This window comes from Anas platyrhynchos, chromosome 3 (assembly GCF_047663525.1).
Source record: "Anas platyrhynchos isolate ZD024472 breed Pekin duck chromosome 3, IASCAAS_PekinDuck_T2T, whole genome shotgun sequence".
Lineage (NCBI taxonomy): Eukaryota > Metazoa > Chordata > Aves > Anseriformes > Anatidae > Anas > Anas platyrhynchos.
This window is the reverse complement of record NC_092589.1, coordinates 85222596-85238343: the sequence shown is the minus strand read 5'-3', so window position 1 is coordinate 85238343 and position 15748 is coordinate 85222596. Positions and strand designations below refer to the sequence as shown.

Genomic DNA, 15748 nt, shown 5'->3' with positions numbered 1-15748 from the left:
TCTGGCAAGCGACATGAAAGGCAACAATAAAGCAGCAAAAAGATGGGAGCATCTGACATGGGAGAGAAACTAAGACAGTTACAGTTGCTAAGCATGGAGAAAACTCAGATCTAAGCAATGTGTATAAACAGCTGATGGGAGAGTAAAGAAGACTGAGCAAGACATTTCAGTGGTGTCCAGTGACAGTCTGAAATACAGAAAATTGCATTCAAGGTTTTTTTTTTTTTTTTTTTTTTTTTTTAAACTGAGAGTGGTTGGATACTGGAACAGGCTTCCCAGTAAGGCTGTGGAGTCTCCATCCATTCTTGGAGATATTCAAAAGCTGTCAGGGAAAAGTCTTGAGTAACCTTCTCTAGCTGATCCTGCTATGAGCAGGGACATGGACTAGACAATTTACGGAGACTCCAGCCTCAATCATTTTGTGATTCTGTGAATTTATCAGTTGTGGACTCAATAGCCAATTTGACTTTAATATACGCCTGCCTCATCAAACAGCAATGTGAAGCTATTAAATTATATTTACTATTATATACATGATACTGAGTGTATCAATACATAATTAGTCCTAAAAACTTATCTCTGAAACAACCAGTGGAAAATCCTTGTGTACCCACCCACAGTAACTTAGCACTTTACCTGGATCAAAGCCAAAGGTTTCTCTCTGCTCCGAATAAGAGCAGCTTCTTGCTGGAGCTCTTCCTCTACAATAGATGCAAACATGACAGGTGGCATCACAGGAGAGTTAGTTGGTGATGTTGCTAACCAAGGACTGCAAAGAAAAAAAAGCTAATGATTATGAGGCAACATCAGAAACATGGTCAGCACAAAACACAGAAAGCAAACACCAGAGTTTATGCCTTACTTATGATTTTCTAGCGGCGGAGAATCCAGAACATGGTCTTCCAGACTTGGGCTACTTCTAGCTGTCCACCTGGAAAAAGGCAGGAAAGAAAAGTCACTGACAAAGCATTCTCCTAAATCATAATGAATTACAAATTCAGAGTAGCCAGTTACAAATTTTTATTTATTTATTTCCTCCATAAGATAGTCATTGCGAAGTAATGCTGAGTTTGTCTCTAAGTGTGACATTGTGGCTAGTGGGGACACTTTGATACTCATTTCTGACTACCAGAACTTCAGATTTTCAGCTTGAGCATTAACTGGCATTTCCCAACTTTTGAGTATTTGAACATGTTTTGTTTTTATTTTTTAACGTGGAAAATAGTCAACTGAATTATACAGTAACAGCATTTAGTATAGATCTGTTTGCAATTCATGTGGAAGAGTATGTCTTTAAGATATAAAAAAACCCTGTATTCAAATCAAAACATTAAGAGAGTCAGTACTATAAAAGCACTAGCAAATTATTTCCTGAAGTGTAATACAAGAAATTATGGACTTTCAGTATGTATCCTGCAAACACCTCCTATATTCATTGAGGACAGCATACAACTAGATTTAATGGAATTGAAAAAACAAATCCTATCCTGAAATACCAATAAAGAGTTCCCAACAAGAAGACATTTTATTGCTTTGTAAAATGTTAACCTGTCTACAAAAAGAAATCACATTTGGTATATTTTATGCCATAAGAGACAAGTATGTGTGTCAGAAAAATCCTACATCAGTGAGATGAGAGAAACCTATTCTTGTTATTTAAAATCTTTGGCAACATGTGCAATTTCCAGAACTCTAATAAAGTGTTATAGCATTATATGAAATGCTAGCAGACTTTTTCTGAATTATTCTATGGCACTGAAGTACTCTAATGGTGTTGGTATTTCAATAAATCAGTCTCAATTTTCTTCAAGGCTTTGGTAATCCTTCGTAAGTGGCCACAAACTCTTGGAAAAGAGGAAACATCTATAGAATGCTATCTATTAAGAGAATTCCAGTAACTGCTAAGTTCTCTGCCTGGAATTTTTTCCCCAGAACAAAACTCCAAGGACAACAAGAAGCACGATTCCTACTGCTAAGCAATGAGAGCAGGATGTCAAAAAAGCTGAAACATCCATCACCAAAAGTGACATTTAAATGAATCATGCCCAGCTTTTCGTCACAAAAGCTAATTTTGCCCACCAAACAGCCAAATACTCAATAAACAGAATGAACACAAACATTAACATATGCCAAGGCACAACACTGGACTTCGAAAGAGGATCTCTGCAGTGTCACTCCCATGAATCAAACCCAACAGATCTACCTTCTGCCAGCTCATATTGCTTCTGTGTTTCCACTGGAAAAGTACAGTTCATATGAGCCAAGATGATCGCTTGCCTCCATTTTCAGTAATGCTGATCATATCAGACTCTAGCAAGACAGCCAGTGAGACACTGTATGGAGAGGAAGCCAAAAAGGTGTGGTACTTTCCAAACTGAGTGTTTCTGAATAACCACTGTTCCAGAACTTTGGAGGAACTGACACAAGAAATAAGAGCTGCATGGCAAAAGAGGTCAAATCTGCTTTATCAGTCTCCACACCGAGTATCTATAGAGCCACAGTTATAATAAGTGATGTTACTAATTTTAATTCTTTTTCCACAAGGATTGAAGAATAGATGGGGGAAAAGAAGTAGAAAAGCAGTAACTTTTTTTCTTCTGTTTTATCTTTGGTTAAAGAAAACTAATGGCAGGATAGACAATCCTACTTTATTGAACAAAGGTATCAGGTCACACCAGGTAAGTGTGATAAACCAATTTAGTAGTTTACATTATCCTTTCCTAAATTAATATTAACGGAGTGCCTGCGAAACAAAGCAGCTGGAAAGAAAATTCAGAAGTACAAACAAAAGAGACTGTGTGAAGTGCAGCTATTTAAGATGGGAATTTTTCAGCTTGAAGAGAAAAAGGAGAATCCAGGGTGTACTGATCACGAATCAGAAGTATGTGGCTGGGAGAAAAATCTTGACTCAGAAATATGTTGGACAAGTTTCCATTTGAAATAAATCTTTCTGCCACCATATACCACACAGGACGAGTATTATTTGGCAGAGCTTTCAGTTTTTGCCTCCTAGATTCCATGAAGAACAATCTAAATTGTCATAAATGCAGAGAAGGAAAAACTGGCATTGAGTTTTCCACTGATCATTTTCTGAGAGCCTATAATCTCTAACCTTGCAAAAAAAAAAAAAAGAGGGAATACAACTGTACTTTGCAGACAAGATCTGGACTGATTGCTGATCTTCAGAACAGCCTCCTCCAGACACAAAACCAATCATTCCAATATGCCTGAGGGCAAGCAAGTATGGCAGAGGTTGGCATGAATGAGCAGGCAACTCTAGACTGAGCTCAGATACAAATGGGACAACGGTCAAAACGGGGACAGACTACACAGGAGGAAAATGGAAACATTACCTCACTGTATAGGGACAGAGTTGTAAGAGCCAAAAGCTCAGATGGAGCTGAAGCAACCAGTAGATGTATGGGGCAAAGAAGTGCTTCTACAATAACAGGAAGAAAAAACAACCAATCAACCACAGAGGTTTCATGATGACTACAAACAGCTAAATGTTCTAATACCCACTTTTCACAAAGACGGATGTGGGGAACTACAGACTGATCAGTCTCACCTCTATCTCCAGGAACGTTGTAGAGTAAATTGTTCCTCAAGTCATTTCTGAGCACATGAGACCAGATGGTGAGTGGGAAGAGCCCACATGAATTTTATCACCAACTGCAAATTATCTGGAAACCTGCTTTCTATGAAAGAGTCACTGGCTCTAGACACAACCAGAAAGCAGATGATATCATTATCTTTCTTTTTTGCTTTTGCAAACCAAATAGTTATACACAGCCTTCACATAATTTGCACCCTTGCCATCAGTTTGAAAAATATGGACTGGGTAAACATACTATGAGATATGTGGAAAATGGGCTGGACTGCAAAGCTCAAAGGGTGCAGGATCAGATATATGAAGTCCAACTGGAAACCAGTTACTAGTAGTGGTCCACAGGGACTGATACTGGAACCAATACTGTTTCACGTCTTCGGTTATCTGGAAGGAAGGATGGTGTGCACTCTCAGCTCCTAATAAGAGATGGATGGGGCCAGGCTGGGGGTGCATGCAGCAGTCCACGTGCTGAATGCCAGGCTGCCCTTCAGAAGGGCCTCAAGAGGCTGAAGAAATGGGCAAATGAGGACTGATGAAATTCAAAGGCAAATGTAAAGTTATGTACTTGGAAGAGAACATTCCCATAGAGCAGTACAGGACAGGGGCTAACTGACTAGAAAGCAGCTCTGCTGAAAAGGTCTGAGCAGGCAGCAAGGTAAAGATGAACCAGTACATGCTCTTGCAGCAAAGACGACCAATGGCATACTGGGCTAGCAAAAATAGCCATACAGTCAAAGGAAATGATTCTTCCTCTCTGTGCTGTATTCATGTGGCTACAGAGTATCTCACCTATTCTGGGGCTCCTCAGTACAAGACAGATGTTGGCATGCTGGAAAAAGTCCAGTGGAGGGCTACCAAGATTAGGGACACATGGCAGGAAACGCTGAAAGAACTGTTTGCTCAGTCCTAGAAGGCAGCAAAGGGGAGATCTCATTGCTGCCTTCAACTACCTCACTGGAGGGCTGAAGAAATATGCAAGAAGAATCTTCTTAGAGGTGCAGAGGTAGAACAAGAGACTATAGATACAGGCTGCAAAATAGGAAGTCCCAGTAAGATGTAAGGAAAAAAAAACACACCATGGAGATGATCCTGAACATGTTGCCTAGAAAGGTTGGGGTATCTACATCCTTGGAAATACCACAAGTCAACTAGGCCAGGCCCTGAGCAACGTTATCTAGTTAGACCTCTTTTGAGCAGGAGGCTGGACTACAGGTTCTAAATTATTCTACAAGTTATTCTATGATTTCAATACAGGGGGACTACTTTTGTCTGAAGTCTAGATAAATCAGCTTCCAGATCTTACTACAGATCATAAAAATAAAGCAAGAATAAAAACCATGAAAGAATCAAAAAAAAAGGAAGGGCAGAGAACAGGAAAAGATGATTTTCTAGTTCATTTAGTTAATTTAGAACTTGCTAGTTCATTTAATTAAGAGCATGTTTGTACAGCTTACTGAATGCCTTTATTCTGGTGTCATCTCTACTTTCCCTTTTTCCACCCGCTCTAATAATGCTCACCTTCCTGCACATTGACAATAATCTGCACCTATCCAGTCCATTTGAAAGACATTCTCTTTTCCACTCAAAATCCAAAGAAGTCACAGCACTACCATAAACAAGTCAAGATAGACTGCTGTACTTAACCAGTCTGTTAAAGAGTTTTTCTCTGGAGGAAGAAAAATAAAACACACGCAAACTTCCACTAACTGCCAGTCACAGTTCCAGTGTCACAGCACACTCTAGTGATCAATTAAATGACAAGTTTAAGTACCTGTGTCATCTACCTCAATATAAGTAGGGCTTTAAAATGTAGGAAGAAGTCCAGATATTTTGAAGCTGTTTATACATATGTACATCTGTGTTTCTTGCTAGCAAGACACTTATTCCAGATATTAAATCAACTGCAGATATTTCAACATGCTAGATTAATTCCTTAGCTGGCACCAAAATGACTAGGAGAAAAGGAACAGAGGGGAAACGGGAAGTGAGGATATATAGAAAAATGGAAAAAAGCCCTAAAAACATCAAACTTGGAAACCTGGAAGTCTCGAAAATTAAAGACTGATGCAGAGATGTAAGTGGCTCTGCATGGAAACAAAGCAGCCAAATATCAGTACTGAACCAGCCTGATTAACCCAGCTGGCTGAACTTGCCATGACTCCTGCACAGCCAACGACATGTCCCAACACTTGACTTCCCAGTGTTTCTTGAGGATTTGTTCACTTGAAGCCATGTCAGGTCTGGTGCCTCCGTGACCTAATGATTGCTCTCAGAAAAAGAACACAGAGGCTGGTCTCCTGCAGAACCTCTTGGGTTTTGCTGTACCGTATCACTCATGCACTAGTTATTAGCTCAATATTAGCCAAGCCAAAAGTAGGCCATTCCCATGCGAAGCCAAAGAGACATGTTTCCACTAAGACTCTTCACTGCTCCCTGGAGTAACACAGTGAAGACAACCCAGGCTGCCACAACAAAGTTAAGTCATGTCAGGCCTATGTTTTTAGCTTGCATTATGAGCTACATACACACAGCTGCACAGCATAACTCCCAAGACTGAGCTGTCCCTGGAAACAACACTGATCTGCCTCTGGACCCCATCCAGTTCACATCTTCACATTCATGACATTGTTCATCTACAGAAAATTTTTGGATTGCAGAAACTGGAAGGAGACAGTGCATGGAAGCACATTTATACAACCCCCCAAAATCTCTTAGATTTAAGATTTAATAAGTTTTAGTTTAATTACTACACAGCTTACCCAGGGGAGAAAAAAAAAAAGAAAAAGCAGAAACAGTAGCTGTGTAGTATCAGTAAGGCTGACATCAAGAGAGAGATGAGAATTACTTATGCTCTACACACATTCGATTTCCTTTTCTTAAAAAGGAAGAGGAAAGGATGCGGATAATTAATCTTCAGTGAAATAGTTCTTGAATGCCGCTGGCAGAAGTCAGAGCCTGCTGTGACAAGAACTGTACAATCAACGAATAAAATTACCTCAAAGTAGAAATGCAATTCCTAACTTTCAGATGGATGAACTAGTCACCTAGGCTTTTTATACCTAATAGAGAGAAATAAGCATCTTCAGAGACGATTTAAAAACAACCTGAAATAGCTCTGGAAGTGCCCTCTTTTCCGATTGATGATAGTCGGTCATCTAGGCTCCCACTAGCTTAACGTATCATTTTCAGACAACTAACGTATCATGCCTGGATTCAGCTCAAAGAATCCAGTTTGCAAGCCTGCAGACAGGCCAGACTGCACAGACTAGACAGAGCAAAGCAAAAGGAAATTAAGTGACTTTATGGAGATCACAGACCACATGTGACAAAACTAGCAATGGCATCCTGTGCAAGTTCCCTTATCACCAGCCATGCCGTCTCCCATGGGATGAAAACCTTTGCTATTTTGCTAGCAATGAAACTTTTGACATCTGTTATTTCTTCAGATTTGTGTTTCAATTATTTCCTGCATCTCCACTCACCACAGTAACTTCAGCTTTATTCCTGTTTTTGAAGGACATCACTCCATCACACACACTCTCCAAAAAAAAAAAAAAAAACCATCTCTCTCCCACCAGTACTTATTTACATACAGATGTGCATGTATTTTGTTTGTAGTCCAGAATGTGTATATGTACAAACACTTCAAACAAAATATTAGCAGCAGCATTAAATTCCTTTAGTCTATTTTAAGTTTCCAATTCATAATATTTCCTTCATGAAATCCTATCGACATTTAAAGCCATTAGAATCATTAGAAGAATGCTTACAGGATTAAAAAAAAAAAAAATGGCAATTTCATCCTTTCACATTCCAGCAAAAATTTAAACAGGTTATTGTGGTTCTTGTAAAAAGAGTTCTCAATTAGGAAAAGACTTACTTTATGGTGTTTTGGACCGGTGAATCCTCAGTTCCTTTATATCCAGCCTTTTTGATACCAGTACCAGATGAATTATTCACACTCAGACATTTTTCTTCTTCCATTACAAGATCACGGAATGACTTCGGCAAAGCAGAACGTGATGAAGATGACCTTTTAAATAAATACATACACACACATATAAAGTAATAGATCTTAGCTTCTGCATCTAACCCTTATGCCTGCTAGACCCCATCCACTAAAATGTCACTTTGGATCAAACAGGTAAACATCAGATAAGTTCATTACTCTAAGGTACTTAAGCATTTTGGACTTTCGCAGAATTAACAGACACAGCTGTCAAACAGAACCAAGATACTGAACGAGTTACTTGTAAAAATCCTTTAACCTAAAAAGAAATTCATAAAATTCACGCGCTTCATTTTCTTTTACTTGCATAAGCATAACATACACTGCTACCGAACTAGACCCTGCATATCATCGTTAAAAAATAAAGCTTTATGAAAACACACCAATTTAAAGTTATAGCTACTCTTAACGCTTTCTGATCCAAAGATTTATTTACAGAAATTAAGGTACTCACCCTCAGTTTCACCCCTCCCCATTAAGGCTTTAGACTTAACTCTACATAAATGTGCTTACATTTAACCTTACTAACCAGAGAAGTCCCATTCGTTTCAAACAAATATTCATATTGACATCAAAAACATGAAATACATTTTAGAACCCATCTGCTCATCATCTACTCAAAGAAATAACAGATTAATTATAAGATTAGTTATAAATACCATTGAAGTAGAACAAGCTACCTATACGATGCTAATTAATTGTGCAACTACTGTAAGAAGGGAAGCACTTGATGTCAAAGATGTTTGAACTACATCAATGTGGTATATAAATTAAGAAAACAAACATTAGGCAATTAAAATGTTACAACAAAAGCATCTGAATGCAATATATGATATCTAAACCACGCTAGACTACCCAGCGTTATTTGCTTTTTTTTTTTTCTCTCCCCTATTGCATCAGCAGCACATATGCCATACACTTTATACGTAGACACATAAAGCTGAATGGGAACCACCAAATAGGACTCAGAGCCATTCCCCACATCCTCTGTTTGTGCTAACAGCTGGCATCTAAGAGTCTGGGCAAGTGTTTGACCAGAAGTTCCCAAAACTTACTGAGTAGGCAAATGGTTTTCTTAGGATATGCCATCACAGAAGCCTCCTCTGATACCATCTAAATAGCCTACCTATCTTCATGAAAATTCTGTACTGCAATCAGATCCATTTGCAATACTGCACCAAAAAAAAAAAAAAACAAAAACACATCACCACCACCAAAAAAACCCACAACCCAACTGTGTCATTCTCCAGTTGTGATCCTATCCAAAACAATGCAGATAGCTTAAAATGGTTTGGCTTAAACTCTTAGAGGTGATACTGTTGGGAAAGTTTCTAAGTTTAAGCTTGCTCTTCCTTATACAAATTAGCTAGAAATGACAGTATAACATTAAAAAATAATTTAAACATCATCCTTTAAAAAAAGCTTCTCTAAGTTGTAACTGCAAAACATCAAAGCACGGAATTCCAAGACAGCTGATGTTTCAGAGTAAGCTGAAATTCTGACAAGCTGAACACCTAGACATTAAAATAGACAAGTATCATATAAATTAATTCTGAAGAGAAAGTTTAAATTTCTCTATGCTTCCATTCTTGAAAAGCCATTGGCTCTCCTGAATTTAAAAACCAAACAAACAAAAAATAACCACCCATGATCATGATCAAAGTAATTTAGTAGTGTTTTTTTTTTTTTCTTACACCTCATCTTCCCCTAGATTTCCACCATTCTTTGGGGAAGGTAGCATAGCTTCACTCCCCCCCAAAACTATGAAACTGTAGGTTACTTTTGGCAGAAAAGGTAGGGCATGGTAGAAGATATACTGTGCCTTTTAGTCAACGAAAAAAGAGCCGGAAGGTCCCACACCCTTCTGGCAAGCGCTCTCGCTGCGCATCCAAGATGAGTATCTCATTTCATTGGAACACGAGTTCTATGGCTTTGACTATACTGCATGCATGGAAATCTCACTCCATTGCCAGACACACTCTAACAGTCCATTGTGAATTTACAGAATAGAACTTTGCAAATATGGTGTTAGCGCAGATCAGTAACACCCTTCTATTTCACATACAAAAAACACTTTGAACAACTAGCAGGGGCAATCAAATAATTGCTGGCTTGCCTGAAGCTGCTTAAAGTTTCTTCAACAAATGCTCTTTTTCGCAGCTAGGCATACATTTAAATATTCATATACCTCCCACTGGTTCTTTGCTTGAGCTAGCAGCATTTTCCAGCTCAGAAGCCAGTGGAACGTTGCTGAGGAACATACAGAATCGTGTGTGGTGAGCGTTAGACTGGATTCCATCCTCCTGAAGTAGACGCTGGCCTTTCCTCTTCGGATTCTGTGTGTAACACAGTAGAGCCCATCTACTTTCAAAACCTGCTACATCAGAACCTTAAGAATGCAATATGTTTTCTGGAGAGAGTTATCCGACATACTCAAAAATCAGTCCATAGTTGCTTTTTAAATGCAAGGAACAGTTCATGGGCAGTTGGTAGCTTAAAACTGACCACCACCCAGTAAGTAAAGAATTATCTACAGGAGAGTAAATGAATAGTGATAATAGCTTACTCAGATGTCAAACAAATGAAGTTACATTGTATATTTTGATACACCTTTTATCAGTGCTTCTCTGATACTCATTGCCTGTATTCGGAAGTAAATAATTTAATTAGAAGCCACCCATTTCATGCTTAAGTTCATTGACTCAAATGCTTCTAGTTATTTATCTTACACTGCGGATAGGACTTCAGTAACACAAACTTCCGAAGAAATTCACGTAACTCTCTAAGTTGCTCTACATGTATGTCTTCCAAAGCCTACTTCAGGTTTTGTATCTAAAAAGCTGTGTACGAAGGGAAGAAGAGACAGACAGATGCCCATACAGATGGCAGCACGGACATCCCCCAAGTCACCCATCGGCTGGTGCACAAGAGCATCATTTCCCTGGTGCTGCCACACTGAGTCACTGATGGGTACAAATGTGGTGGGTTTCTAAGAACACGTAAACTGACGTGTAAGTGAGCCCGAGTGATTTGTGTTTCTAAGACTGCATACATCATAACTGTATATGTTGGGTTACACACACTGTTTATGAGTAGTTGTAACACCAGCAGCCAGATTAAAAAGAGTAGGTAAAAATTATTGTCGTAACATACCTCTGTACATTGGACACCAGAAATAATACGCCACAATTTATGTTTTTAGTTATAATCAACACATGATAAACAGATGCCTACAGAGGAGACTTTTTGTTAGAATTACTACTCGAAGGATGCGTCACACTTCATGCCACAATACCTTGATCTACTATGCAATACTCCATTTCAGATCAGACTGACATGATCCTTGAAAGGCCCTATAAAATACTAATGCCCTTTCACCATAAGGCTGAATGTACTACATGGTGTCACTAGAGAAGCAAAGCTTGTTCTGGTGCCATAACTGGAAGTAGGATACTATTTCTAGAACCACTTGTTATCTGATTTAAAGCGCATGGTTTTGAGATGATTACAACATGCTCTCAAATTTTTCCCATGAGTTACTGATAAATATTTTGTAACCCCAGCTCTACTCTACTGCTATTTATGTTCAGGAATATTTTTATTTTTACTGTGGTCTAAAACTACGGTAACAGCATACCAATAAACCTAAGTGGAATCTCTAATAAATCTAAGGGCACTCCAAAATCAAGGTGGTTATCATATTAATATCCGTGCAAGAAAGATGAGATAAGTACATGAAATGGAACAGAGCAAGCACGAAGTTCTAGATGTTACTGTAAATCTCTTGACACAGGATAACTCTCAGTAAGCAACTAGGCTGCTTTCTGGCACTATCTTCTCCTCAGCCAGCTCTTCATGTGATTTTTTTTCTTCTCTTTACACTCATTAAATAGCTAACAGGCTACACGTCTGTTTTCAACTTACATAGGAAACAGGCAAAGATTCCAGCAGATGCACACTACTCTTATTTCTGAAAGGAGAAAGCAGTATATACAGAGGATCAAAGAAAAGAGTCCGAAGATACAAGAGGGACGTGGCCCTACCTGTGGAAAGCATGCCTGTCCTTTGAAAGACATACTCCAATTTTACTTTGATTATCTATTCAATATGAAACTACAACATAAGTTTTTAAAACAGCTAAACTGTCTAGGGAACGATTCATTTAAGAACAAAAAAGGTTACTGCAGTGGGTATGCAGCAAGCTTTGTTCCTACTGAGGCACAAAAAGGTAAACTACAGAGAAAGCAAAAGACCTTAAATTCTCCTAGGTATTCTGTATAAGTAGTACAGAAGCAAATTGTAATGAAAAACCTCCTTGAATGGGGAAAGCAGGAGAACCGTTCAACACTTGCCTCCACATGAAAGCATGCACACAAGCATTTATTCTGTAGTAATTCAACACACCAAATTCACAAAGCTTATGGCTACTTGTTCAGTTATGTCTCTACGCATCATACAACACCAATTCTAATTGTGAAAAAGAAATTGTGAATCAGGCTAGCTGTAATTGCTCACTGCTGTAAACTCAGTTTGTTGAGCAGACTATAAACCATTCCTGTTTGATATACTGAAATTTACTTGAACATTTAAATTGTGTTTAAAATGACTTTTAATACTGATTACACACATTATACCTCCTCCCACTTTAAGGGATCCTTAATAGCAGCATCCATCACTCCCTTGCTCTACTCCAAAATCATTTTAGCCTTTTCCCCCAGGAAGAACAAGCTTACTTTTTTCTTTCCTGACAAAGAAAAACAGCATTGCTAATGGTTACTAATAACCTCTTCCTGACTAAGTTTCAGAGCTTGTGTTCTACCTTCTTTTTCTATACGTCACTTTGATAACATCTGCAAATACCACATCACACGCAGGCAAGAGCCAGATGGGATGCAGCCCTCTGACTCACTATAGCAACCACTGCATTTCCCTTCCCCCTTCAAGTTTCTAGATTACTACCAAATGTAGATACAAATAACATTAAATCTTTTTAATGAACGGAATCTAGGTCATTTTTATTTAAGAAACTGCTTTTAAGACACTAATGTAAAAACCCTCCAAAACACGTAAGTGATATTTGACTTGTAACATACCATGCGTTCCCCAGTCTTGCAACTTTTGTAGGTGTGGGTGGTGCAGTTATTAGTGGAGTAGGCTCCGTGCTGGTAGTTACTGAACCATTATCTTTTGCTGCCAAGGCAATCATTTTCCTTTGCTTCTGAGAAAGCTTGATTCCATGAGAAGCCATTCTGCCGTGAATTGATATTGCAAAGAAAGACATAAGATCAGTGTCCTTTCAGATGACTTGCCTTTAAAACTGCATACTGAACTGAGAAATTTCTTTACTAGACCAAAATACTTTATCCAGTGGGGTGACAATGGGCAGAGGGTGGGCAGGGGGGTTAGTTGGCTGGGGAGCAAAAGGAGGATCAGTATCAAGAGTGACAGAAAGAAAAGCACCATAAAATGACTCCTCATTCCAATTCCTATAGAAGAAAATATAGGGTAGGAATAATTCTGAGAGATCCTCCACCAGATTAAGACAATTTTTGTGACTTTTTAGACCGACAAATTTAGCTCCCTTAAACCAAAAATATTATTTTTTTAAAAAAAAAAGAACACAACAGAATATAGCCATTTTTTCCTATGTGTAGTAAATTTGTTTTCTAAATTATTTGGATTCTTCATTCTCAGATGTTTGGTTCACAGCTTCTAAATCAACCTACACAGCAATCCTTTACTTGGCTCAAAGAACAACAAAACAAGACCACAACAAATAGTTTCTTCCAATTTACCATAAGCATATATTATTGACTGAATAATAAATTTCTCTCCTGTGAGAGAAAGAACTTGATAAAAGGGCTCTAGGACTCTTTTCCTAGCTATCCTTTACAAGAATGTCACACTTCAAAGGCCATGCAAGTCATTTCCAGTTCTCTTCCATACATTACCATGTAATAAATGCGTGGGTTAATTCTCTCACTATGTCTTTGAGGTGCTTCTCAGAGCAAGAACCACCCTTGACTAAGATTTGTCAGTATCAACATATTGATATGATGAGGTGATAGGGGATAGAATGTAACAGAAAGAATGTGAGACAAGATAAAACTTCAGAATCAGTTACAATATAGTCCAAGTAATTTCTTAAGTGCTCTGTACAACAGTTAATGCTTTTTGGTTGAAAATAGTAAAGTTCAGCAGAGCAAACCAATTATTTAAGACAGCAGCTTCCTAGCACTTCCTTGCTTTTCATTTCAAAAGCTAGGACATGTTTTCACAGTAGTTGACCAAGCAAGACTACAGTGAAAATAAGGGGATACATTTTGAATGATAAAAACACAAACAAAAAAAAAAAACACTATAACGAACTGTAATGTGAGTAAACAAAGTTTTTCAAAAAAGAAAGAGGACATCTTTTCTCCTCCTCGTTTTCAGCTCTGGATTGCCATAACCAGTAAGTAAATTCATAATGGCCTAGTCTATCACACTTTTCTTTTATAGATTTTGTTTTTTGTTTTTTGTTTTTTTTTTTTACCAACCTTGAATTTGTCTTTGGCATGGTTCCACATTTCTGCATATTTTCTTCAATTTCCATGATAGTTCTTAGATCCATAGCAGGAGGGCTGGCAGGACTAAATGAAAAATAAAAAATTACCTTACAAGGCACTCATTTTTACTTACATTCCACAGTTCCAATCTCACTGAAATCTAAATAATACGTAAGATTGGTAACTGGATGTATAATTTATGTCTGTTTCCTCAATTATGGCAAACCTCAAACACAATGTTCCTGACAAAATTGTTATAAATATATACATATTTAAGAACGTACTATAAAAATATTCTCAAACTCATTATGCTATGAAACAAAAAGATGTGAACTGTGATTACTTTCAAAAATTAGGAACCTAAATCCAGGATACTTATTTAGTAGCCAACTGTTCGTGTTAAGTATTAGAGGAGCATTGTTCATAGCTTCTTCATGCAGGCTGAAATATCTTTCTTTGAAGAACTTGTATAAAAAAATATTTCACATGGCGCAGAACCTTCTTTGCCAGTTAAAGCTCTGTACAAATACTAGCTACACTGTCAAACTTTAGGAATCTTTTTTTTCTTGTAAATTACCTACTTTTAAACTTCCAGAGAAACAAACATGAATTGAATCCAGACATTTCCAATATTTATGTAAAACTATAAATTAAAACCTATGTATTTGAAGATTTTATAAATTAACTACATTTAAAGACAGACCCTGAAATCAGACATAAGCAGCACTTTCTCTCTCTACATAAAACCAACTGCCATGGACTAAGTAGTGAATTAATCTGTAGGAAGTCAAACCAAACCCTGTAATCACTGCTACTTAGTAGTACTTCAACCAAATACGCTACACTATTAATGCTTAAAACGCTCAACAGAACAATGCTGCCTGCCTTTTTTGGACACCATGTGCTAGCAATACAAGAAAAAGCAAACGAGTACAAGGGAAACCCATAAGGGTACAGGGATATTAAAACAAAGCCCCTTGGCTTTATTTGTTCCCTTTCCATGTAACTCTAAGAAAAAAAAATATCCCAGAAGAATTGTAAGGCAGAAAATGAAGGGGGTACTTCTTCCAACTAGTCTGAACAATAAAGATTCAGTTGGGGGATGTGTCACCCTCTCTGCACAGACTACATGACAAGACAAAAGTCAAGACCTAATGGACCCTGCACGCTGAATCATGTACTTCAGAGCTGGGATTTTTAATTCCTATAGCTTTATCACCTGCATTCACAAAGCCCATCAGACACAAACCATCAGAGACTGGGAAAACTCTGGGAAGTTATTGCTATATGATTCTCCCTAAATCCTTGACCTCTTCCCTCATCAGCCTTTATTGACAACTGTCAGAGCCAGGACATAAAGCAGGACAGAACTTCAGCCCATTAGAGTACTGCTGCTCTGTAGATACTACTACAGATTAAAAAAATTCATATTCAATTATTTCATTACTGTACCAGTTAAAGCTGAGGTGTTGATTTTCACAGACCGTTTAAGTTTAAAGGAATGGCTTAAAAATGCCAAAGTACAATAATGCTTTCAACGGCTTCAAGCATCATCTGACAGAAAACTGCCAAGTATTATAC

General features: G+C 38.0%; 1 protein-coding gene across 4 annotated transcripts in view; it reads right to left on the bottom strand.

The window, feature by feature from the left end:
• IBTK (inhibitor of Bruton tyrosine kinase) overlaps nucleotides 1-15748 on the bottom strand; it is a 52985-nt gene that overhangs the window by 2155 nt on the left and 35082 nt on the right. For 2 of the 4 annotated variants that reach the window (XM_038176660.2, XM_038176658.2), the window contains 5 exons: nucleotides 14159-14251; nucleotides 12713-12868; nucleotides 7491-7643; nucleotides 863-931; nucleotides 637-769 (listed from right to left, as the gene is read on the bottom strand). In XM_038176660.2, the coding sequence (XP_038032588.2) occupies nucleotides 637-769; nucleotides 863-931; nucleotides 7491-7643; nucleotides 12713-12868; nucleotides 14159-14251 (604 nt within the window). Of the gene's footprint in view, nucleotides 1-636; nucleotides 770-862; nucleotides 932-7490; nucleotides 7644-12712; nucleotides 12873-14158; nucleotides 14252-15748 lie in introns of all 4 variants that reach the window. The other 2 variants (XM_072036247.1, XM_072036246.1) reach the window with 1 other exon arrangement.